Source organism: Oncorhynchus nerka, linkage group LG24 (assembly GCF_034236695.1).
Source record: "Oncorhynchus nerka isolate Pitt River linkage group LG24, Oner_Uvic_2.0, whole genome shotgun sequence".
Lineage (NCBI taxonomy): Eukaryota > Metazoa > Chordata > Actinopteri > Salmoniformes > Salmonidae > Oncorhynchus > Oncorhynchus nerka.
Window position 1 is genome coordinate 95,514,423 of NC_088419.1, and position 26,829 is coordinate 95,541,251.

The 26,829-nt window shown below is 43.7% G+C and overlaps 1 protein-coding gene across 2 annotated transcripts; it reads left to right on the forward strand.

Annotated features, from left to right (window-relative positions):
- Positions 1–7,876: 7,876 nt before the first annotated feature.
- On the forward strand, positions 7,877–26,829 carry gpr17 (G protein-coupled receptor 17). 2 transcript variants are annotated; one of them, XM_029655221.2, is made up of 3 exons: positions 7,877–8,539; positions 23,490–23,648; positions 24,565–26,829. In XM_029655221.2, exons 2-3 carry the CDS (start codon positions 23,492–23,494, stop codon positions 25,449–25,451), a joined length of 1,044 nt encoding a protein of 347 aa, XP_029511081.1. In that variant the 5' UTR covers positions 7,877–8,539; positions 23,490–23,491; the 3' UTR covers positions 25,452–26,829. The 2 variants fall into 2 exon arrangements, with proteins under 2 accessions (XP_029511081.1, XP_029511082.1); XM_029655222.2 differs by having other exon boundaries at positions 7,877–8,535.

The following is a 26,829-nucleotide window of genomic DNA, read 5'->3' on the forward strand; positions in this document are numbered from 1 at the left end:
ATAACTACATCCCCAACTATACTATAACTATACTATAACTACTATAACTACATCCCCAACTATACTATAACTATACTATAACTACATCCCCATCTATATTATAACTATACTATAACTACATACCCAACTATACTATAACTACACTATAACTACATCACCAACTATAATATAACTATACTATAACTACATCCCCATCTATAATATAACAATACTATAACTATACTATAACTACATCCCCAACTATAATATAACTATACTATAACTACACTATAACTACATCCCCAACTATACTATAACTATAATATAACTACATCCCCAACTATACTATAACTATACTATAACTACACTATAACTACATCCCCAACTATAATATAACTATACTATAACTACACTATAACTACATCCCCAACTATACTATAACTATACTATAACTACATCCCCATCTATACTATAACTATACTATAACTACATCCCCATCTATAATATAACAATACTATAACTATACTATAACTACATCCCCAACTATAATATAACTATACTATAAGTACACTATAACTACATCCCCAACTATACTATAACTATAATATAACTACATCCCCAACTATACTATAACTATACTATAACTACACAATACCTGCACTATGACTATACTATAACTATACTATACCTGTACTATAACTACACTGTAACTATACTATACCTACACTATAACTGTACTATAACTACACTATAACTATACTATAACTACACTATAACTACACTATAACTACACAATACCTGCACTATAACTATACTATAACTATACTATACCTGTACTATATCTACACTATAACTACACCTTAACTATACTATACCTGTACTATAACTGTACTATAACTACACTATAGCTATACTATAACTACACTATAACTACACAATACCTGCACTATAACTATACTATAACTATACTATAGCTACACTATAACTATACTATAACTACACTATAACTACACTAACTATACTATACCTGTACTATAACTATACTATAACTACACTATAACTATACTACTATAACTATACTGTAACTACACTATAACTATACTGTAACTACACTATAACTACACTATAACTGTACTATACCTGCATCCCCAACTGTACTATAACTATACTGTAACTATACTATAGCTACACTATAACTATACTATAACTATACTATAACTACACAAACTACACTATAACTACACTATTACTACACTATAACTACACTATTACTACACTATAACTACACTATAACTATACTATAACTATACTATAGCTATACTATAACTATACTATAACTACACTATAACTACACTATAACTACACTAACTACACTATAACTACACTATTACTACGCTATAACTACACTATTACTACACTATAACTACACTATAACTATACTATAACTACACTGTAACTATACTATAGCTACACTATAACTATACTGTAACTACATCCCCAGCTATACTATAACTATACTGTAACTATACTGTAACTACATCCCCAGCTATACTATAACTATACTGTAACTATACTGTAACTACATCCCCAGCTATACTATAACTATACTGTATCTATACTGTAACTACATCCCCAGCTAATCTATAACTATAATATAACTATACTATAACTATAATATAACTACATCCCCAACTATACTATAACTATACTATAACTACATCCCCATCTATACTATAACTATACTATAACTACATCCCCAACTATACTATAACTATACTATAACTACATCCCCAACTATACTATAACTATACTATAACTACATCCCCATCTATAATATAACTATACTATAACTACATCCCCAACTATACTATAACTACTATAACTACATCCCCAACTATACTATAACTATACTATAACTACATCCCCATCTATAATATAACTATACTATAACTACATCCCCAACTATACTATAACTACACTATAACTACATCCCCAACTATAATATAACTATACTATAACTACATCCCCATCTATAATATAACTATACTATAACTACATCCCCAACTATACTATGACTATACTATAACTACATCCCCAACTATAATATAACTATACTATAACTACACTATAACTACATCCCCAACTATACTATAACTATACTATAACTACACTATAACTACATCCCCAACTATAATATAACTATACTATAACTACACTATAACTACATCCCCAACTATACTATAACTATACTATAACTACATCCCCATCTATACTATAACTATACTATAACTACATCCCCATCTATAATATAACAATACTATAACTACATCCCCAACTATACTATAACTACACTATAACTACATCCCCAACTATACTATAACTATAATATAACTACATCCCCAACTATACTATAACTATACTATAACTACACAATACCTGCACTATGACTATACTATAACTATACCTGTACTATAACTACACTGTAACTATACTATACCTACACTATAACTGTACTATAACTATACAATAACTACACTATAACTACACTATAACTACACAATACCTGCACTATATCTACACTATAACTACACCTTAACTATACTATACCTGTACTATAACTGTACTATAACTACACTATAGCTATACTATAACTACACTATAACTACACAATAACTACACAATACCTGCACAATACCTGCACTATAACTATAATATAGCTACACTATAACTATACTATAACTATACTATAACTACACTATAACTATACTATAACTACACTAACTATACTATACCTGTACTATAACTATACTATAGCTACACTATAACTATACTATAACTACACTATAACTATACTACTATAACTATACTGTAACTACACTATAACTATACTGTAACTACACTATAACTGTACTATACCTGCATCCCCAACTGTACTATAACTATACTGTAACTATACTATAACTATACTATAACTATACTATAGCTGTACTATAACTATACTATAGCTACACGATAACTATACTATAACTATACTATAACTACACAAACTACACTATAACTACACTATTACTACACTATAACTACACTATTACTACACTATAACTACACTATTACTACGCTATAACTACACTATTACTACGCTATAACTACACTATTACTACACTATAACTACACTATTACTAAGCTATAACTACACTATTACTACGCTATAACTACACTATTACTATACTATAACTACACTGTAACTATACTATAGCTACACTATAACTATACTGTAACTACATCCCCAGCTATACTATAACTATACTGTAACTATACTGTAACTACATCCCCAGCTATACTATAACTATACTATAACTACACTATTACTACACTATAACTACACTATTACTACGTTATAACGACACTATTACTACACTATAACTACACTATAACTATACTATAACTACACTGTAACTATACTATAGCTACACTATAACTATACTGTAACTACATCACCAGCTATACTATAACTATACTGTAACTATACTGTAACTACATCCCCAGCTATACTATAACTATACTTTAGCTATACTGTAACTACATCCCCAGCTATACTATAACTATACTGTAACTATACTGTAACTACATCCCCAGCTATACTATAACTATACTATAACTATACTGTAACTATACTGTAACTACATCCCCAGCTATACTATAACTATACTTTAACTATACTGTAACTACATCCCCAGCTATACTATAACTATACTGTAACTATACTGTAACTACATCCCCAGCTATACTATAACTATACTTTAACGATACTGTAACTACATCCCCAGCTATACTATAACTATACTTTAACTATACTGTAACTACATCCCCAGCTATACTATAACTATACTTTAACTATACTGTAACTACATCCCCAGCTATACTATAACTATACTGTAACTATACTGTAACTACATCCCCAGCTATACTATAACTATACTATAACTACATCCCCATCTATAATATAACTATACTATAACTATACTATAACTACATCCCCATCTATAATATAACTATACTATAACTATACTATAACTACATCTCCATCTATAATATAACTATACTATAACTATACTATAACTACATCCCCAGCTATACTATAACTATACTATAACTACATCCCCATCTATAATATAACTATACTATAACTATACTATAACTACATCCCCATCTATAATATAACTATACTATAACTATACTGTAACTACATTCCCAACTATACTATACATGCATCCCCAATGATACTATAACTACACCCCCAACTATACTATACATATACTATAACTATACTATGCCTACATCCCCAACTATACTGTAAATCTACTACAACTATACTATACCTTCATCCCCAGCTATGCTATACCTATTTCCCCAACTATGATATAACTATACTATACTATACCTACATCCCCAACTATGCTATAACTATGCTTTAACTATACTATAAATATACTACAACTATACTATAACTACTATACTTACATCCCCAACTATACTTGTCAGGCGGTGGAGAGCAGGAGAGCAGAAATGAGTGTACAAGGTATTTAATTCCACGACAGCACCAGTATACTCAAAGTGTGGAGAAATACCGGTCACTCAAAAATAACGGGCTTAAATACATAACCCGGCAAACATAACCAGCCGGCAAACATAACCAGCCGGCAAACATAACCAGCCGGCAAGTACCGCCATGAACAATCAATAAACACGCACACTAACATGTGGGAAACAGAGTGTTGAATAATGAACAGAAACCAGGTGTGTAGAAAACAAAGACAAAGCAAATGGAAAATGAAAAGTGGATCGCCCGAACAAGGAGAGGGACGGACTTCGGTGGAAGTCTTGACAACTATACTATAACCACACCATAACACACTATAACCACTATACTACAGCTATACTACAACTATAATATGACTATACTGTGACTATACTGTAACTATACTATACCTACACTGTAACTATACTAAGTCTTGACAACTATACTATAACTATCTAATCCCCAATTATACTATAACTACATCCACAGCTACATACTATGACCAGACTAACTATACTATAATGATACTATAACGATACTATAACTATACTCTAGCTATACTGTACCAATAATACAATAATACAACAATACTGTAACTATACTATAACTTTACAATAGCTATACTGTAACTATACTATAACTTTACAATAGCTATACTGTAACTATACTATAACTTTACAATAGCTATACCTTAACTTTACTATAACTATGACCATACTATAACTATACTATAACTACACTATACCTATATAACTATACTATAACTATACTATAACTATGCTGTAAATATACTATAACTATACTATAACTATACTATAACTATGCTGTAACCATACTATAACTATAATATAACTATACTGTAACTACATCCCCGGCAATACTATAACTATACTATAACTACACTATACCTATATAACTATACTATAACTATAACTATAACTATGCTGTAACTATACTATAACTATACTATAACTAACTACTATAACTGTACACTATAACTATACTATAACTATACTATAACTATACTATAACTACACTATAACTATACTATACTATACTATACCTTTACTATAACTATACTATATAACTATAATACACTATATAATAACTATACTAATAACTATACTAGGACTATACCATAACTATATTATAACTACACTATACCTATATAACTACACTATAACTATACCATAACTATACTAGGACTATACCATAACTATATTATAACTACACTATACCTATATAACTACACTATAACTATACCATAACTATACTAGGACTATACTAGGACTATACCATAACTATACTATAACTATACTATACCTATATAACTACACTATAACTATACCATAACTATACTAGGACTATACCATAACTATATTATAACTATAATATAACTACACTATAACTATACTATAACTATACTAGGACTATACCATAACTATATTATAACTATAATATAACTACACTATAACTATACTAGAACTATACTATAACTATATAACTATGCCATAACTATACCATAACTATACTAGGACTATACCATAACTATATTATAACTATAATATAACTACACTATAACTATACTAGGACTATACTATAACTATATTATAACTATAATATAACTACACTATAACTATACTATAACCACACCATAACCACACTATAACTACAACTATAATATGACTATACTATAACTATACTGTAACTATACTATACCTACACTATAACTATACTATAACTATACTATAGTTGAAGAGAGACAGCTGATAGTCGATTCACTCCAGCCAGAGTAAACCGTTTCACTAGGTGATGTTTATACCCCTCGGGGACAGACAGACCAACACAGACAGAGAAGATGAGACTGAACAAGATGAGATAAACCCCAATTAAAAGACTCAACAAAAAGGGTATAAATGTCAAAGCTTATCCATTGGCCCCCGACTAGACAGTACCATCATTCAGTTCAGGGCTTGCATCCCAAATGGCACCCTATTCCTTATATAGTGCACTACTTTTGACCAGAGTCCTATGGGCCCTGACCAAACGTAGTGCAGTAACAGTAGTGCACTAGATAGGACAGGGTGCCATTTGGGATATTAACATGTCGATGCACGAGGCCCAAAGAAGAGAGCGAGACAATATGCCTAACACACAGCTGGGATCTCAGTGTATGAAAGAAATACCCCCCCCCCCCCCCTCTTCCAAGTTTCTCCACATCTGTCTGGCTAATTATTTTTGGTTCTCCCCCCAAATGGAAGATGCCCCTGTTCTCCTCTTCCACCGCTCTCCCGCCCTCCTCTTGTTTTTCAACTCATCCCTCGCTCTTTCCAGGGAGCATAGGGGGCCCTCTCTCTGTCTCTCTCTGTCTCTCTTTCCCTTTCTTTCCTTCTCTCTCTCTCTCTCTCTCTCTCTCTCTCTCCCTCTCCCCTCCTCTCCCCCTCTCCCTCTCCCTCTCTCCCCCTCTCTCCCTCTCTCCCCTCTCTCTCTCCCTCTCCCCCTCCTCCCTCTCTCTCTCTCTCCCCCTCTCCCCTCCTCCCCCTCTCTCCCTCTCTCCTCTCTCCCCCTCTCTCCCTCTTCCCCTCTCCCTCTCTCCCCTCCTCCCCCTCTCTCCCTCTCTCCCCCTCCTCCCCTCTCTCCTTCTCTCCCCCTCTCCCCTCCTCCCCCTCTCTCCCTCTCTCCCCTCTCCTCTCTCCCTCTCCCCCTCCTCCCTCTCCCCTCCTCCCTCTCCTCTCTCTCTCTGTCTTTTAGAACTCCAGACAGAAGATCCCTACAAAGGATCATCTCTAAGACTTTAGTCATAAACTGCTCAATTAACAGTCCATCTTCTATCTATTGATAGGATGGGAGGAGGGGAGGGAGGGAGGGAGGGGAGGGAGGGAGGGAGGAGGGGAGGGAGGGAGGAGGGGAGGGAGGAGGGGAATGTGGAGTTCTTCATCCTAAAGACATTGGCTGCCTCCCAAATAGCACCCTATTTTCTATATAGTGCCTTCCTTTTGTGTCATTTGGGACCAGTGGTGTACACCAGTACTAGGCTTGGTTTAGCGGTTACCATGGTTCCCCACCCGGCCACTCATTGCAACCAAGGCACGCCATTCTTTTCTCTGTGCTGAACAGAGCCTGCCGATACTCCCCCTGACTCGGCCTATTGTTGGGCGTACAAGTGGCCCTCAGAGCAGAGGGGATGGGGAAGAAAGGGTGGGGTCAGGGTTCATATCAAAGCCTCCCCATTGGGACTCAGAATTTTTGTTATCACATTATGTTGAGACACAAAAAGAGCCACAGTCTCAGAGAGAGAGAGAGAGAGAGAGAGAGAGAGAGAAAGAGAGAGCATCCTGGAGAGAGAGATAGAAAAGAGGGTGATAAGGCAACATTCCTAACCTCCTGTCAGTGAGAGAGAGCAGCACAGAGGACAGCAGAGGAGCCTCCCAACCAACCCAGGTCCTCCACAGTCCCTCCTAGCCTTCACTTTGTTCCACATCCAGAAGAGGACCCGTTACACTGTGCTGTGCTACCTCTCCTGTGAATCCTACCCTACTGCTCGTTGCCATGCTCTCCTGTGAATCCTACCCGTACAGCTCTTTGCCGTGCTCTCCTGTGAATCCTACCCGTACTGCTCGTTGCCGTGCTCTCCTGTGAATCCTACCCGTACTGCTCGTTGCCGTGCTCTCCTGTGAATCCTACCCTACTGCTCGTTGCGGTGCTCTCCTGTGAATCCTACCCTACTGCTCGTTGCCGTGCTCTCCTGTGAATCCTACCCGTACTGCTCGTTGCCGTGCTCTCCTGTGAATCCTACCCGTACTGCTCGTTGCCGTGCTCTCCTGTGAATCCTACCCGTACTGCTCGTTGCAGTACCACTTCCTCCTCACTGCACTGGGCAGCCACACCACTTCCTCCTCACTGCACTGGGCAGCCACACCACTTCCTCCTCACTGCACTTCCCATCAAGCAGTACACGCTGTCTGAGAAGAACACTGGTGGGTAAGTCTGATCTCTCTCTGGTTTTATTGAAGAATTTACCATTTCTGTATTTGAGTTTAAGTTTTTTTTTTGCAGAAAATGTCGCATGACAATGTCAATATTGGGAATTTTGGCATTTACTACTTTTAGCCCAAAGAAACGTATGAAAAATTAGTAAAAAATAAAAAAAGCAATTAAAAAGGTTTCTGTCCTGTATCTAGGAGATATAAGAAAGCTCAGGAAATATGTATATCTTTACACATATTTAACCCCTTTTGGGGGTTGGCACAACACTACAATACTTTTATATTCATTCCAGAAATGGTTTAAATTGTTTTAAACGTTACTTGTTACCTCCAGACGAGTCCCGTGACCCTTGTGGGGGTCGTAGAGCAAAATCGAGAACACCATCGTGTTCGTGAGAGTCTCATCTTTCCGCATAGTTGTCATATTAGTTCAGACCGATTTTTTGGGATGCTTCCTGGTCTGACAAACACCGCTGTAGCTCTGCCACCTTCCACCGCCGATGCGGATGAGTTGGATTGAGACGCAGCACACACAAAAAAAACATATTTCTCTTAAACGGACAGATTTTAATGGGGGATTTAATTATATTGACTCATTATTAACTGAAGCATTTGAGATGTTTGTGGTGTTCTGATCTGTGACTACGCTAAGGATTTTTCTTTTTACCATGGTCTTATTTGTAGAGTTTTAGTTTGGGAGGATAAGACTTGTTCAAGTTCTCAAGGTCACCGGAGATAACAGGTCCATTGTAACTCAATAGATATCGTACCTATAGCTCCGTTCACAGAGCCAAATAAACCCAGCGAATTTATCAGCACACAGGTCTGGCTTCCTGCTGTGTGTTTTCAGTTGGAGTTAGATTTAACTTCCTGTTTTCAGACGGTGAGTCAGTGAATCCCATCAGGTAACTTCCTGTTTTCAGACGGTGGGTCAGTGAATCTCATCAGGTAACTTCCTGTTTTCAGACGGTGGGTCAGTGAATCCCATCAGGTAACATCCTGTTTTCAGACGGTGAGTCAGTGAATCTCATCAGGTAACTTCCTGTTTTCAGACGGTGAGTCAGTGAATCTCATCAGGTAACTTCCTGTTTTCAGACGGTGAGTCAGTGAATCTCATCAGGTAACTTCCTGTTTTCAGACGGTGAGTCAGTGAATCTCATCAGCTAACTTCCTGTTTTCAGACGGTGAGTCAGTGAATCCCATCAGGTAACTTCCTGTTTTCAGACGGTGAGTCAGTGAATCTCATCAGGTAACTTCCTGTTTTCAGACGGTGGGTCAGTGAATCTCATCAGGTAACTTCCTGTTTTCAGACGGTGAGTCAGTGAATCTCATCAGGTAACTTCCTGTTTTCAGACAGTGAGTCAGTGAATCTCATCAGGTAACTTCCTGTTTTCAGACGGTGGGTCAGTGAATCTCATCAGGTAACTTCTTTAACTCAGTAGAGATTTAGGGAAATTTGCCACTGTATTTTGTAGCCTTCAATTTGTGCTTTCAGGATTTTCTGTGGGGATCAACTCTTAACAGGGGTCACATTTGCTCATGTTAACCTCAGTGACAAGGTCATGTTAACCCATGGGACAGGCTCATGTTTACCCTAGTGACAGGCTCATGTTAACCCTAGTGACAGGTTCCTGTTAACCCCAGTGACAGGCTCATGTTAACCCCAGTGACAGGCTCATGTTAACCCTAGTGACAGGTTCCTGTTAACCCCAGTGACAGGTTCCTGTTAACCCTAGGGACAGGTTACTGTTAACCCCAGTGACAGGTTCCTGTTAACCCTAGGGACAGGTTCCTGTTAACCCCAGTGACAGGTTCCTGTTAACCCCAGTGACAGGTTCCTGTTAACCCTAGTGACAGGTTCCTGTTAACCCCAGTGACAGGTTCCTGTTAACCCCAGTGACAGGTTCCTGTTAACCCTAGTGACAGGTTCCTGTTAACCCCAGTGACAGGTTCCTGTTAACCCCAGTGACAGGTTCCTGTTAACCCCAGTGACAGGTTCCTGTTAACCCTAGTGACAGGTTCCTGTTAACCCCAGTGACAGGTTCCTGTTAACCCCAGTGACAGGTTCCTGTTAACCCTAGTGACAGGTTCCTGTTAACCCCAGTGACAGGTTCCTGTTAACCCCAGTGACAGGTTCCTGTTAACCCCAGTGACAGGTTCCTGTTAACCCCAGTGACAGGTTCCTGTTAACCCCAGTGACAGGTTCCTGTTAACCCCAGTGACAGGTTCCTGTTAACCCCAGTGACAGGTTCCTGTTAACCCCAGTGACAGGTTCCTGTTAACCCCAGTGACAGGTTCCTGTTAACCCCAGTGCCAGGTTCCTGTTAACCCCAGTGACAGGTTCCTGTTAACCCCAGTGACAGGTTCCTGTTAACCCCAGTGACAGGTTCCTGTTAACCCCAGTGACAGGTTCCTGTTAACCCCAGTGACAGGTTCCTGTTAACCCTAGTGACAGGTTCCTGTTAACCCCAGTGACAGGTTCATGTTAACCCCAGTGACAGGTTCCTGTTAACCCCAGTGACAGGTTCCTGTTAACCCCAGTGACAGGTTCCTGTTAACCCCAGTGACAGGCTCCTGTTAACCCTAGTGACAGGTTCCTGTTAACCCCAGTGACAGGTTCCTGTTAACCCCAGTGACAGGTTCCTGTTAACCCCAGTGACAGGTTCCTGTTAACCCCAGTGACAGGTTCCTGTTAACCCCAGTGACAGGTTCCTGTGGAATGTGTAATATGTCTAGAGAGAAGGCTGTGCTGTCCGCTGCAGAACCGACAGCGATCCCATTCCCCCTCACAAATGAAGGCTTTTCATGTGTCCCAAATGGCACCCTATTCCCTATATATTGTGCACTACTTTTGACTATCTTCCCTGGTCAAAAGCAGTGCACTTGAATAGAGATTAGGGTGCCCATTTGGGACACAGCCCTAGTCTGATCCAAAGAATCCCCCCTTTCCTCTCTTGACTGCTGGGCTGGTGCGAACACTCCCACACATTTACACCATCAGACCATTGTGATAGAGGCTTGTTCTGGGGGTTTATCTCCCTGTAGGGGGTTGTCACACACAGTAATAAATCAGTGGAGCGTGATTCCCCCCCACCCCCATAGGGCTCTGGTCTAAAGTAGTGCACTATATATAGGGAATATGGTTCCATAGGGCTCTGGTCTAAAGTAGTGCACTATATATAGGGAATATGGTTCCATAGGGCTCTGGTCTAAAGTAGTGCACTATATATAGGGAATAGGGTTCCATAGGGCTCTGGTCAAAACTAGGGCACCATGTATAAAAAATAATGCAATTTGGGACGCCCCTACACAATGTAGAGGCAGAAGTTTGCTTTGGAAATGCCGTCCCCTCGTAGTCCCACAGCTCCCCTGGACACTGTTTCACACCACGAGGATCAGACAGGGAAGAGATCTGTCCTGGACACTGTTTCACACCACGAGGATCAGCCAGGGAAGAGATCCGTCCTGAACACTGTCTCACACCACGAGGATCAGACAGGGAAGAGATCCGTCCTGAACACTGTCTCACACCACGAGGATCAGACAGGGAAGAGATCTGTCCTGGACACTGTCTCACACCACGAGGATCAGACAGGGAAGAGATCTGTCCTGAACACTGTCTCACACCACGAGGATCAGACAGGGAAGAGATCTGTCCTGCCAGTGGTACTATATCTAACTAAGTCCTTATGTGACCTCTGGCTCTCTGAGTCTGTGTCCCAAATGGTCATGTATTCCCTATATAGTGCACTACTGTTGACGAGGAACCGTAAGACTCTGGTGAAAAGTAGTGTACTTTCTGTAGATAGGGAATAGTGCGTTTCTCAGTTGGTAGAGCACGGTGCTTGTAACGGGTAGTTGGCTTTGATACCCAGGACCACCCATACATAAACTGTAAGTCGCTTTGGATAAAAGTGTCAGCTAAATGGCATATAGTACAGATGTAGGATCTTAATTTGAGCCAGATTGCTATTGAGGGAAAATAATCCTGCAGCAACAGGAAATGTGAGTTTTTTTTCCGTAGATGTTGGTACATATTACGTTAGGTCAAATCAAGTCTACAGTTTTGAATATAATACAAGGTTACATTTCCTGCCGTGCAGGAAAATGATCATCAACAAAAGAGTGATCAAATTAAGATGGTACATCTGTATAATAGGGAGCCATTTGGGAGTCACTCTGGCTCTCCGGTCAGCATGTATAGGAGAGACAGCTGCTGAGGTTGAAGTTTTGAAAACGAACAAAGGAGGGTGTTGAGCCTCCTCTCGCTAAGGAATGTCTTCACAGTTCCCAGGCAGTCCAGGACAAGCCTAGTTTTAGTGGGGAGTCTCACAACTACGTCATATGACTTTTCATCAATGAGTTATTCTGTATTTTGTGAGGGGTTTATGTGTGTGTATCCCACTGACACACTCCCCTCTGGTCCAACATCTGCGGGATAGTAAGAACTATCCGCGGTACACACCTCTTTTGTGCCTTTCACGGAGGCTCTGATAATATTGATGTTTGGCCTCATGGCTAACTGCTTACAGCTGTCCTGTTCGGCAGGCAGGGGAGTGGTGATTGGATAATTAAAAGTGATGTCGGAGGTCATGACAGAGAACGGTGAATGTTCTCATTTAGTAGGAGATTTAAACCACATTGAAGGACTTAAAAAATATATTTTTTTACAAAATTAAAAAGGGAAATAAAATAGATTGTGCATTTTAGATTCAATGGGTGTTCAATGTTTAAAAAAAAACCCATCTTCATCTCTTCTTCAGCCAATAGACAGTTACAGTTGCATCTGTTGGGACTGGAATATTTACAGAAGAAGTGCTATTAGACTGTCGGCTGAAAGTAACGACAGAAACATCACTTCTAAACCACCTCAAACGGTGAGGCCATTTCACCGGTGGAAGAGCCACTCGGTCATTACTTATAATGGGACAAATCAGACAACTGGGTCAGACCAGGGGGTAATGGGACAAATCAGACAACTGGGTCAGACCAGGGGGTAATGTGACAAATCAGACAACTGGGCCAGACCAAGGGGTAATGGGACAAATCAGACAACTGGTTCAGACCAGGGGGTAATGTGACAAATCAGACAACTGGGTCAGACCATGGGGTAATGGGACAAATTAGACAACTGGGCCAGACCAGGGGGTAATGTGACAAATCAGACAACTGGTTCAGACCAGGGGGTAATGTGACAAATCAGACAACTGGGTCAGACCATAGGGTAATGGGACAAATCAGACAACTGGGTCAGACCATAGGGTAATGGGACAAATCAGACAACTGGGCCAGACCAGGGGGTAATGGGACAAATCAGACAACTGGGCCAGACCAGGGGGTAATGGGACAAATCAGACAACTGGGCCAGACCAGGGGTAATGGGACAAATCAGACAACTGGGCCAGACCAGGGGGTAATGGGACAAATCAGACAACTGGGCCAGACCAGGGGGTAATGGGACAAATCAGACAACTGGGCCAGACCAGGGGGTAATGGGACAAATCAGACAACTGGGCCAGACCAGGGGGTAATGGGACAAATCAGACAACTGGGCCAGACCAGGGGGTAATGTGACAAATTAGACAACTGGGCCAGACCAGGGGGTAATGTGACAAATCAGACAACTGGGCCAGACCAGGGGGTAATGTGACAAATTAGACAACTGGGCCAGACCAGGGGGTAATGGGACAAATCAGACAACTGGGCCAGACCAGGGGTAATGGGACAAATCAGACAACTGGGCCAACTGGGACAAATCAGACAACTGGGCCAGACCAGGGGGTAATGGGACAAATCAGACAACTGGGCCAGACCAGGGGGTAATGGGACAAATCAGACAACTGGGCCAGACCAGGGGGTAATGTGACAAATCAGACAACTGGGCCAGACCAGGGGGTAATGGGACAAATCAGACAACTGGGCCAGACCAGGGGGTAATGGGACAAATCAGACAACTGGGCCAGACCAGGGGGTAATGTGACAAATCAGACAACTGGGCCAGACCAGGGGGTAATGTGACAAATCAGACAACTGGGTCAGACCAGGGGGTAATGTGACAAATCAGACAACTGGGCCAGACCAGGGGGTAATGGGACAAATCAGACAACTGGGTCAGACCAGGGGGTAATGGGACAAATCAGACAACTGGGCCAGACCAGGGGGTAATGTGACAAATCAGACAACTGGGCCAGACCAGGGGGTAATGGGACAAATCAGACAACTGGGCCAGACCAGGGGGTAATGTGACAAATCAGACAACTGGGCCAGACCAGGGGTAATGTGACAAATCAGACAACTGGGCCAGACCAGGGGTAATGTGACAAATCAGACAACTGGGTCAGACCAGGGGTAATGTGACAAATCAGACAACTGGGCCAGACCAGGGGTAATGGGACAAATCAGACAACTGGGTCAGACCAGGGGTAATGGGACAAATCAGACAACTGGGCCAGACCAGGGGTAATGTGACAAATCAGACAACTGGGCCAGACCAGGGGTAATGGGACAAATCAGACAACTGGGCCAGACCAGGGGTAATGGGACAAATCAGACAACTGGGCCAGACCAGGGGGTAATGGGACAAATCAGACAACTGGGTCAGACCAGGGGTAATGTGACAAATCAGACAACTAGTTCAGACCAGGGGTAATGTGACAAATCAGACAACTGGGCCAGACCAGGGGTAATGGGACAAATCAGACAACTGGGCCAGACCAGGGGGTAATGGGACAAATCAGACAACTGGGTCAGACCAGGGGTAATGGTACAAATCAGACAACTGGGCCAGACCAGGGGTAATGGGACAAATCAGACAACTGGGCCAGACCAGGGGTAATGGGACAAATCAGACAACTGGGCCAGACCAGGGGGTAATGTGACAAATCAGACAACTGGGCCAGACCAGGGGTAATGGGACAAATCAGACAACTGGGCCAGACCAGGGGGTAATGTGACAAATCAGACAACTGGGCCAGACCAGGGGGTAATGGGACAAATCAGACAACTGGGCCAGACCATAGGGTAATGGGACAAATCAGACAACTGGGTCAGACCAGGGGTAATGGGACAAATCAGACAACTGGGCCAGACCAGGGGGGGACAAATCAGACAACTGGGCCAGACCAGGGGTAATGGGACAAATCAGACAACTGGGCCAGACCAGGGGTAATGGGACAAATCAGACAACTGGGCCAGACCAGGGGGTAATGGGACAAATCAGACAACTGGGCCAGACCAGGGGGTAATGGGACAAATCAGACAACTGGGGACCAGGGGTAATGGGACAAATCAGACAACTGGGCCAGACCAGGGGTAATGGGACAAATCAGACAACTGGGCCAGACCAGGGGGTAATGGGACAAATCAGACAACTGGGCCAGACCAGGGGTAATGGGACAAATCAGACAACTGGGTCAGACCAGGGGTAATGGGACAAATCAGACAACTGGGCCAGACCAGGGGGTAATGGGACAAATCAGACAACTGGGTCAGACCAGGGGGTAATGGGACAAATCAGACAACTGGGTCAGACCAGGGGGTAATGGGACAAATCAGACAACTGGGCCAGACCAGGGGTAATGGGACAAATCAGACAACTGGGCCAGACCAGGGGTAATGGGACAAATCAGACAACTGGGCCAGACCAGGGGGTAATGTGACAAATCAGACAACTGGGCCAGACCAGGGGTAATGGGACAAATCAGACAACTGGGCCAGACCAGGGGTAATGGGACAAATCAGACAACTGGGCCAGACCAGGGGGTAATGTGACAAATCAGACAACTGGGCCAGACCAGGGGGTAATGTGACAAATCAGACAACTGGGTCAGACCAGGGGTAATGTGACAAATCAGACAACTGGGCCAGACCAGGGGTAATGGGACAAATCAGACAACTGGGTCAGACCAGGGGTAATGGGACAAATCAGACAACTGGGCCAGACCAGGGGTAATGTGACAAATCAGACAACTGGGCCAGACCAGGGGTAATGGGACAAATCAGACAACTGGGCCAGACCAGGGGTAATGGGACAAATCAGACAACTGGGTCAGACCAGGGGGGGTAATGGGACAAATCAGACAACTGGGCCAGACCAGGGGGTAATGGGACAAATCAGACAACTGGGTCAGACCAGGGGGTAATGGGACAAATCAGACAACTGGGCCAGACCAGGGGGTAATGGGACAAATCAGACAACTGGGCCAGACCAGGGGGTAATGGGACAAATCAGACAACTGGGTCAGACCAGGGGGTAATGGGACAAATCAGACAACTGGGTCAGACCAGGGGGTAATGTGACAAATCAGACAACTGGGCCAGACCAGGGGGTAATGGGACAAATCAGACAACTGGGCCAGACCAGGGGGTAATGGGACAAATCAGACAACTGGGCCAGACCAGGGGGTAATGTGACAAATCAGACAACTGGGCCAGACCAGGGGGTAATGGGACAAATCAGACAACTGGGTCAGACCAGGGGTAATGGGACAAATCAGACAACTGGGCCAGACCAGGGGTAATGTGACAAATCAGACAACTGGGCCAGACCAGGGGTAATGGGACAAATCAGACAACTGGGCCAGACCAGGGGGTAATGGGACAAATCAGACAACTGGGTCAGACCAGGGGGTAATGGGACAAATCAGACAACTGGGCCAGACCAGGGGGTAATGGGACAAATCAGACAACTGGGTCAGACCAGGGGGTAATGGGACAAATCAGACAACTGGGCCAGACCAGGGGGTAATGGGACAAATCAGACAACTGGGCCAGACCATGGGGTAATGGGACAAATCAGACAACTGGGTCAGACCAGGGGGTAATGGGACAAATCAGACAACTGGGTCAGACCAGGGGGTAATGTGACAAATCAGACAACTGGGCCAGACCAGGGGGTAATGGGACAAATCAGACAACTGGGCCAGACCAGGGGGTAATGGGACAAATCAGACAACTGGGTCAGACCAGGGGTAATGGGACAAATCAGACAACTGGGTCAGACCAGGGGTAATGGGACAAATCAGACAACTGGGTCAGACCAGGGGTAATGTGACAAATCAGACAACTGGGCCAGACCAGGGGGTAATGGGACAAATCAGACAACTGGGCCAGACCAGGGGGTAATGTGACAAATCAGACAACTGGGTCAGACCAGGGGGTAATGGGACAAATCAGACAACTGGGTCAGACCAGGGGGTAATGTGACAAATCAGACAACTGGGTCAGACCAGGGGGTAATGTGACAAATCAGACAACTGGGCCAGACCAGGGGGTAATGGGACAAATCAGACAACTGGGCCAGACCAGGGGGTAATGTGACAAATCAGACAACTGGGTCAGACCAGGGGGTAATGGGACAAATCAGACAACTGGGCCAGACCAGGGGGTAATGGGACAAATCAGACAACTGGGTCAGACCAGGGGGTAATGTGACAAATCAGACAACTGGGCCAGACCAGGGGGTAATGTGACAAATCAGACAACTGGGCCAGACCAGGGGGTAATGTGACAAATCAGACAACTGGGTCAGACCAGGGGGTAATGTGACATTATGTACAAAATAAGTTACAAACAAGGCGAAAAAACAAACAAAACAGCTCGGTTGGTTAAGAGCCCATAAAACTCCCCTCCAGTGCCATTATCATATATTTGATTTTGTAAATAAATAAATATAATATATTTTACAATCTTTTTATATATTTTGTTTCTATTTTCCTTTCTATTAGTTGCCTAAAATTCACAGGTTTTTAAAAATCTTTTATGCTTCTTTAAAGCCCAACCAAAATCGCAAAACGTACAGTCAAAATAAATTGTGAGATTGAAAGACAATCAGCAACGAAGTTGTCCTTACCATGTTCATGTCTGATTTCAAGGGGAAACTCCTGCAATATCCATAGTAACTTTCCTTTCGTGATTTTCCTCAGTGGAATTTTTTTGATTGGGACAGAGTCCACAACATCAACGTCATGCTCTAGTACAATTGTCTGAGTTGGCACATCTGAGAATAAACCCTGATATTCAAAAGCATTGCAACAATGTTGCCTTTTTCCTCCGGAGAGAAGTGTGCCAAAAAGTCATCAAAGCTTGCGTCAACCATCCAACCGGCACAGGGTGCATTGAACCTTCCTCGTGCTCTTGAGGAAGACTACAGTCAACGGTGACAGTAGTGGCCACAGGCAGAATGTCACTACCGGTTTCCACTGACTTCGCCACCCCATCGTAGCGGGTGAAGTACGGTTTCAACATGTTGTCATGACACAGTCAGTTTTTTCTTCCTGCTTTCCGGTGTGGCGATAATGTCATCCAGATGAACAATTCTTTTCACTATGGGGTAAGGGCCTGAAAAACAAGCTTGCAACGGTGACCCCAGAATGGCAACCAAACCAGGACTTGGTCACCCATATTGAAAGTGCGGTTTCGGGCCTTCCGATCTTACCAAATTTTAATTTGCGTCCCTCTCCAGAGTCTCACTTTCAAACTCACAGGTGTGGTGCAATCTGTATCAAAAAGAGCTAACGTTCTCCAACAGATGTTTTTCCTGCTTTTAAGGTGTCGCCCTGCAACAACTGCTCTATCAGCAAACTCAAAGGACCTCTGACATGATGTCCAAACAAGAGTTCATTCGGGTTAAAACAGAGAGATTCCTGAACAACCTACCGCGCTGCAAACAGCACAAGACCCCTTCATCCCAGTCTTCCTCAAACTCAAAGCAGTAAACTCTCAATATAGACTTCAAAGTCTGATGAAGTCTGTCAAGAGCACCTTGAGACTCTGGGTGGTCGGTACTAGACCTTGAGACTCTGAGTGGTCGGTACTAGACCTTGAGACTCTGGGTGGTCGGTGCTAGACCTTGAGACTCTGGGTGGTCGGTACTAGACCTTGAGACTCTGGGTGTTAGGTACTAGACCTTGAGACTCTGGGTGGTAGGTACTAGACCTTGAGACTGTAGGTGGTCGGTACTAGACCTTCAGACTCTGGGTGGTCGGTACTAGACCTTGAGACTCTGGGTGGTCGGTACTAGACCTTGAGACTCTGGGTGGTAGGTACTAGACCTTGAGACTCTGGGTGGTCGGTACTAGACCTTGAGACTCTGGGTGGTCGGTACTAGACCTTGAGACTCTGGGTGGTAGGCACTAGAGGGGTAATGGGTTACACCCAACTGTTGTAGCACTTGACATTAACTTGTAACCTTGGTCCGACTGCACTACCTGCGGAAGTCCAAACGTTGAAAAGAATTTCACCAGGGCCTTAACAATACTGGAAGCTGTGATTTTCCTCAGTGGAATGGCCTCAGGGAAACGAGTGGCAGCACACAATATGGTTAAGAGAAACTGTTTACCACTCTTGACGTTGGGCAAAGGACCAACACAACCCTGCTGAAAGGTCAGTCGAAAGCACGAATTGGCTGCAAAGGTGCAACCGGTCAAGTTTGTTTTGGTTTACTCATCCGCTGGTAAACGCCACAGGATTTGCAGTAAGATACAACATCGTCTTTCAGAACAGGCCAGAAGAAGTTACGCTTCTTCCCGACTGGCCGCCCCCAGGTGGTAAGGGTAGGTAACAACACATCCACCACACTGATCGTCAACACAGGGGCCCCTCAGGGGTGCGTGCTCAGCCCCCTCCTGTACTCTTTAATTACTTGTTACTTTTATCTCTTATTCTTATCCATATTTTCTTAAACTGCACTGTCGTTTAGGGGCTCGTAAGTAAGCTTTTCACTGTAAGGTCTACCTACACCTGTTGTATTCGGCGCATGTGACTAATACAATTTGATTTGATTTGATTTTGATTCACCCCCAAAGGTTGAAGATCACAAACCCTGACTGCAGTTTATATTTACGGATGTTGTCTTTCAAATGTTCCTTTAGGATGTGTTTTAATCTGTGAACCAATTTGTTATCATTGTGGGTGTTATCATGTGTTATAACTATAAAACTAAAACTAATAACAGTATTTCTATACTCATTAATAATAATAGTTAGGTTAAAAAAGTATTATTCTCTAAGCTTTATAGCCTATGCCTGCATTGATACTTCACCCATGATGCCATCTGTAGTTCATGTATGTTTCTAGTTCATTAGGCCTATCTTAGAGCAGATCAGTTGTACTTTACCCATGATGTCATCTGTAGTGCATGTTCCACATCAGTCACGGCTTCATCAATAAGTGTATCAATGACGTCGTCCCCACAGTGACCGTACGTACATACCTCAACCAGAAGCAATGGATTACAGGCAACATCCGCACTGAGCTAAAGGGTAGAGCTGACGCTATTAAGGAGTGGACGCTTATAAGAAATCCCGCTATGCCCTCCGAAGAACCATGAAACAGGCAAAGCATCAATACACGACTAAGATTGAATCCTACTACACCGGCTCTGACGCTAATCGGATGTGGCAGGGCTTGCAAACTATTAAGGACTACAAAGGGAAGGCAGGCAGCGAGCTGCCCAGTGACACGGGCCTACCAAACGAGCTAAATGACTTCTACTCGCACAACAATGAAGCATGCATGAGAACACCAGCTGTTCCAGGCGACTGTGTGTCAAGCACTCTGTAGCCGATGTGAGTAAGAGACGCAGGGCCAGACGGATTACCAGGAAGTGTACTCAGAGCATGCGCTGACCAACTGGCAAGTGTCTTCACTGACATTTTCAACCTCTCCCTGACAGAGTCTGTAAAACTTACATGTTTCAAGCAGACCACCAGAGTCCCTGTCCCCAAGAACACCAAGGTAACTTACCTAAATGACTACTAATCCATAGCAGTCGTGTCTGTAGCCATGAAGTTCTTTGAAAGGCTGGCCATGGCTCACATCAACACCATCATCCCAGAAACCAGAGACCCACTCCACTTTGCATACCGCCCCAACAGATCCACAGATGACGCAATCTCTATTGCACTCCTTTAAAGCTCATCACTAAGCCAACAGGTTTCTTAGCTGGCTCTGGTTGTTCTGTGCTGAGGACCCTGTTGCAGTCGCTGCTGCTGAGCTGTTCTTCTGTACTGCCTGTTGTGGCTGGCTAGATGATCTGCCAGGGATGACTGGAGGGGATTTGAGGACCAAGAGCTGCATGGGGACTGGGGCCAGTGGGGATGTTGGTTCTCTGTAGCTTGGGGCTCCTTGGATGTTGAGGAGGGGCCTGGGGACTAGTGCTTGTTAGTCTCTGGGCTTGGTGTGGGTATTGGACAGGGTCCGGTCCAGGGCAGTGTCTAAGTTATTTTTGAGGTGCACATGGCCATAGAAGTGATAGAAGTGAAGCATCAGGTGCATCAGGTGCACCTTAGTCAGAGGGGAAGAGGTCTGTGATACCTCTGTGTTGATGGTGTAGATGACTCACACGTCTTGTTTGAGAAAAAGAGTGGAGAGTGTGATTCTGGCTGATGTGAACTCTTTAGTAGCGTTGGTCAGCCACATGGCTCAGAGCTATGGCCACATCGGCATTGTGGCTGGGCTGGTATCTGATGACCTCTTCCTTCAGTTCCTGTATCTCTCTCTGTAGGTGGCTGTGGTCCAACAGTGGAGGTCAGCATCTCTCTCAGGTGACACACTTCCATTCTGAGGGCATGTTTCTCCTCCTCCAGTTCTCTTGTGGCTGACTGTAGCTCCCTGATCACACTGTGCTGCTGTTCCACCTGATTCACCAGGGTGGTCTCCTCCTCCAGTTCTCTTGTGGCTGACTGTAGCTCCCTGATCACACTGTGCTGCTGTTCCACCTGAATCACCAGGCTGGTCTCCTCCTCCAGTTCTCTTGTGGCTGACTGTAGCTCCCTGATCACACTGTGCTGCTGTTCCACCTGATTCACCAGGCTGGTCTCCTCCTCCAGTTCTCTTGTGGCTGACTGTAGCTCCCTGATCACACTGTGCTGCTGTTCCACCTGATTCACCAGGGTGGTCTCCTCCTCCAGTTCTCTTGTGGCTGACTGTAGCTCCCTGATCACACTGTGCTGCTGTTCCACCTGATTCACCAGGGTGGTCTCCTCCTCTGTCAGCTGTTGATTGCGGTCCTGCTCTTGCAGGTCAATGATTTCTCTCTAAACTCAGCAAAGTCTCTTTCTAGAAAAGATAGACTGTCTCTAAGAGATTTGACGTCGGAGGAGAGTCTTGGAGAGACGGGGCTTCGGTCAAGGCTTGGAGGGGGTTGTCTTCTCATGGATTTTGGTCTGTGGAGAGGCTTGGAGAGACGGCGCTTCGGTCAGGGCTTGGAAGGGGTTGTCTTCTCATGGATTTTGGTCTGTGGAGAGGCTTGGAGAGACGGGGCTTCGGTCAGGGCTTGGAGAGACGGGGCTTCGGTCAGGGCTTGGAGGCATCGTCTTCTCATGGATTTTGGCCTGTGGAGAGGATTGGAGAGACGGGGCTTTTCCAATACCAATCTTTCTATGTTTTGGTTATTTGGTGATTGGTTCTCAGAATGAAATAAGCTATGTATTGTTGTCTTCTTCCCCTCTAGTATTGCCACCAAGATCTTGGGTGGACTCTGTCCTTATTTTACTTTTAAAGTTGTTCTTTGCTTTGCAATAGTAGACATCTGTAGGCTACAGGATCTCCATTTTGATTTTTATCTTGGTAATTTATTCTCTTGCTCTTTTCCAAGATTTTCCAGCTTTTTCAGTTTTTGTTATTATTTTATATTATAGAGAGAACAGCTGGAAAAGCTGGAAAATCTTGGAAAAGAGCAAGAGAATAAATTACCAAGATAAAAATCAAAATGGAGATCCTGTAGCCTACAGATGTCTACTATTGCAAAGCAAAGAACAACTTTAAAAGTAAAATAAGGAGAGAGTCCTCCCAAAAAGCAGCTGCTCATTTTCATTTTCAAGTCAAAAGAAGAGCATTTACAAGCAGCCAAAATCAAGTTCTTCTCAGTTATTTGATCGCCTTTTCCTCTGTCTCTCTCTCTCTCTCTGTGTCTCCCTCTTTCTCTCTCTCCTCTCTCTTCTCAGAGATGAAGATACAGACCACTCCCACCATGGACATGGACGCCCTGACATCCATCCTGTCCAACGCGTCTTCAGAGAGTAGCTGTGCTCCTGTAGATAACACTGTGGAGAACATGGTGTTTGGAGGTTACTACATTCTGGTGTTTCTCCTGGCACTCAATGGTAATGTTATGTTATGTAATGTTATGTTATGTTATGTAATGTTATGTAATGTTATGTTACATACTGTTGTGTTGCGTTGCGTTGTGTTGCGGTGTGTTGTGTTATGTTTTGTTCCATTATGTTGTGCTGTGTTGCCTAGTGTGGTGTGTTGTTATGTTCGCTATATAGCCTACCTTGACAGTTATTCTTGAGATATCCTCTTCAGCCACCCTAGCTGAGATACCCTCTTCATCCACCCTAGTTGAGATACCCTCTTCATCCACCCTAGTTGAGATACCCTCTTCATCCACCCTAGTTGAGATACCCTCTTCATCCACCCTAGCTGAGATACCCTCTTCATCCACCATAGTTGAGATACCCTTTTCATCCACCCTAGTTGAGATACCCTCTTCATCCACCCTAGTTGAGATACCCTTTTCATCCACCCTAGCTGAGATACCCTCTTCATCCACCATAGTTGAGATACCCTCTTCATCCACCCTAGTTGAGATACCCTCTTCATCCACCCTAGTTGAGATACACTCTTCATCCACCCTAGCTGAGATACCCTCTTCATCCACCCTAGTTGAGATACCCTCTTCATCCACCCAAGCTGAGATACCCTCTTCATCCACCCTAGTTGAGATACCCTCTTCATCCACCCTAGCTGAGATACCCTCTTCATCCACCCTAGTTGAGATACCCTCTTCATCCACCCTAGCTGAGATACCGTCTTCATCCACCATAGTTGAGATACCCTCTTCATCCACCCTAGTTGAGATACCCTCTTCATCCACCCTAGTTGAGATACCCTCTTCATCCACCCTAGTTGAGATACCCTCTTCATCCACCCTAGTTGAGATACCCTAGTTGAGATAAGGATGGTTGAGTTCTAATAAATGAGATCAGTACAAGTCTCATTCTTTCACCACAACAGGTAACGCCTTGGCCCTCTGGATCTTCTCCCGGCAGCGTGGCACATCCTCTCCCGCTAACGTCTTCCTGCTGCACCTGGCTGTGGCAGACCTCTCCTACGTCATAATCCTGCCTCTCCGCGCCACATACCACCTCACGGGTGGCCACTGGCCGTTCGGCGAGGTTCCGTGTCGAGTCGCCGGCTTCCTGTTTTATGTCAACATGTACGCGAGTCTCTACTTCTTGGCGTGCGTGGCTGGGGATCGCTACCTGGCCGTGGTGCACGCCGTGAGGTCACTGAAGATCCGCCGTGCCCGCTACGCCCACACCATCAGTTTTTCTCTGTGGGTGCTGGTCACCGTCTCCATGGCGCCCCTGCTGGTCACCCGCCAGACTGCGGAGGTGGACGGGATGACGGTGTGTCTGCAGCTGTACAGGGAGAAAGCCTCCCGCAAGGCCCTCGTCTCTTTAGCCGTAGCCTTCACCCCTCCTTTCCTCTCCACACTGACCTGCTACCTACTCATCATCCACAGCCTGAGGAGAGGATCCCGACTGGAGCCCCAGCTGAAGCTTCGAGCCCTGAGGACCATCGGCCTGGTCATGCTGATCTATGTGGTGTGCTTCCTGCCGTACCACGCCTCCAGAGCCACGTTCATCCTGGGGTACGCCCACCCAGATGTCTCCTGCCAGACCAGGCGGGGTCTGTCCCTGGCCAACCGCGTCACCTCCTCCCTCACCTGTCTGAACGGGGGCCTGGATCCTCTAGTGTACCTGTTTGGGGCTGAGAAGTTCCGGGGAACGGTGAGGAGGCTGTTCTTTAGAGACAGGGCCGGGGGATCAGGGGCCACCAGTGCAGGAGAGCTGAAGGGAACACACGAGAGCTCTGTCAGCGCCAAGTCTGAGTTCTGAGAAGCTGGAGGTGGAACCATCTGAAATATCAACTTTATCTGACAGACTTATTTTTAAGTCAGTTTTTAAATACATTTTTCTACCTGTTTTCACTCAAGCCTCTCAATACTTATTTTTATACTGCCTCTCCTGTCCATATGAGACTGTATCTTTGTTCTCTACTGCCTCTCCTGTCCACATGAGACTGTATCTTTGTTCTCTACTGCATCTCCTGTCCATATGAGACTGTATCTTTGTTCTCTACTGCCTCTCCTGTCCATATGAGACTGTATCTTTGTTCTCTACTGCCTCTCCTGTCCATATGAGACTGTATCTTTGTTCTCTACTGCATCTCCTGTCCATATGAGACTGTATCTTTGTTCTCTACTGCCTCTCCTGTCCATATGAGACTGTATCTTTGTTCTCTACTGCATCTCCTGTCCATATGAGACTGTATCTTTGTTCTCTACTGCATCTCCTGTCCATATGAGACTGTATCTTTGTTCTCTACTGCCTCTCCTGTCCATATGAGACTGTATCTTTGACTTTAACTTTGTCTTTGAAATCAATTAGAGTTTGTTTCATTATCATGTCCCTTCAGTTGTAACTGTTTTCAACCCTGCCAAAGTGCTGGTAAAGACCAAATCAATGGATGCCATCCCAGCTGTATTTCTAGTTGTACAGTATTTTGCGTAAAACTGTTTTTTTTTAAAGGGGGGGAATGCATGCCTTTTCATCTTAGTAGGTCTTGATCTGTTAACTCTTTAAAATCGTGCTTAGTAATACCTAACATGCTTTTGGGCAAGGTTATTATTACGATAATACAATCTTATTCTCACTAATTAAAGTGTATCTTCAATGTTTCCCGCTAAGTTAATTCATGATACAATCAAAATGTATTTTTCTCATGTAATCTCCATTAAGGTTTATTTGTCGTCCTATTACCAAAAACACAAAACAAAAAAAATGTAGCCATTCATTTCAAAATTATATATTGGATAAATCTCTTCCCGACTTTCTAGCAAAACGTTATGTTTGACACTGACGTTAGTCATCAGTGTCTTCAAATGTATGTGTTTGGACATGAGTTTGCAAGCCTGTTTGTTTACAAACCACTGTTTCCTCAATGCATTGTAATTGCTATGCATCCTGACATAACATTTGATATATTGCAAAACGGGGTCTATAGAGCGTCATATGATATCAAAGAGCCCAGGCTGAGCAATGAGCACAGTCTGAGTGCAGAACGGGATCTATAGAGCGTCATATGATATCATAGAGCCCAGGCTGAGCAATGAGCCAACTGTTCTCACCTAAAATATCTCATGGCCTTTCTGTTATTTAAACATTTGACTGTATCTTCACTTTAGGACTGTAAATTAATAAATTGTTACATATA

Excerpts from the sequence above, each read along its gene's own strand:
- gpr17 (XM_029655221.2), top strand. The coding sequence starts at position 23,492 with ATGAAGATACAGACCACTCCCACCATGGACATGGACGCCCTGACATCC. Across the intron at positions 23,649-24,564 it reads GTTTCTCCTGGCACTCAATG|GTAACGCCTTGGCCCTCTGG; the intron begins GTAATGTTATGT and ends TCACCACAACAG.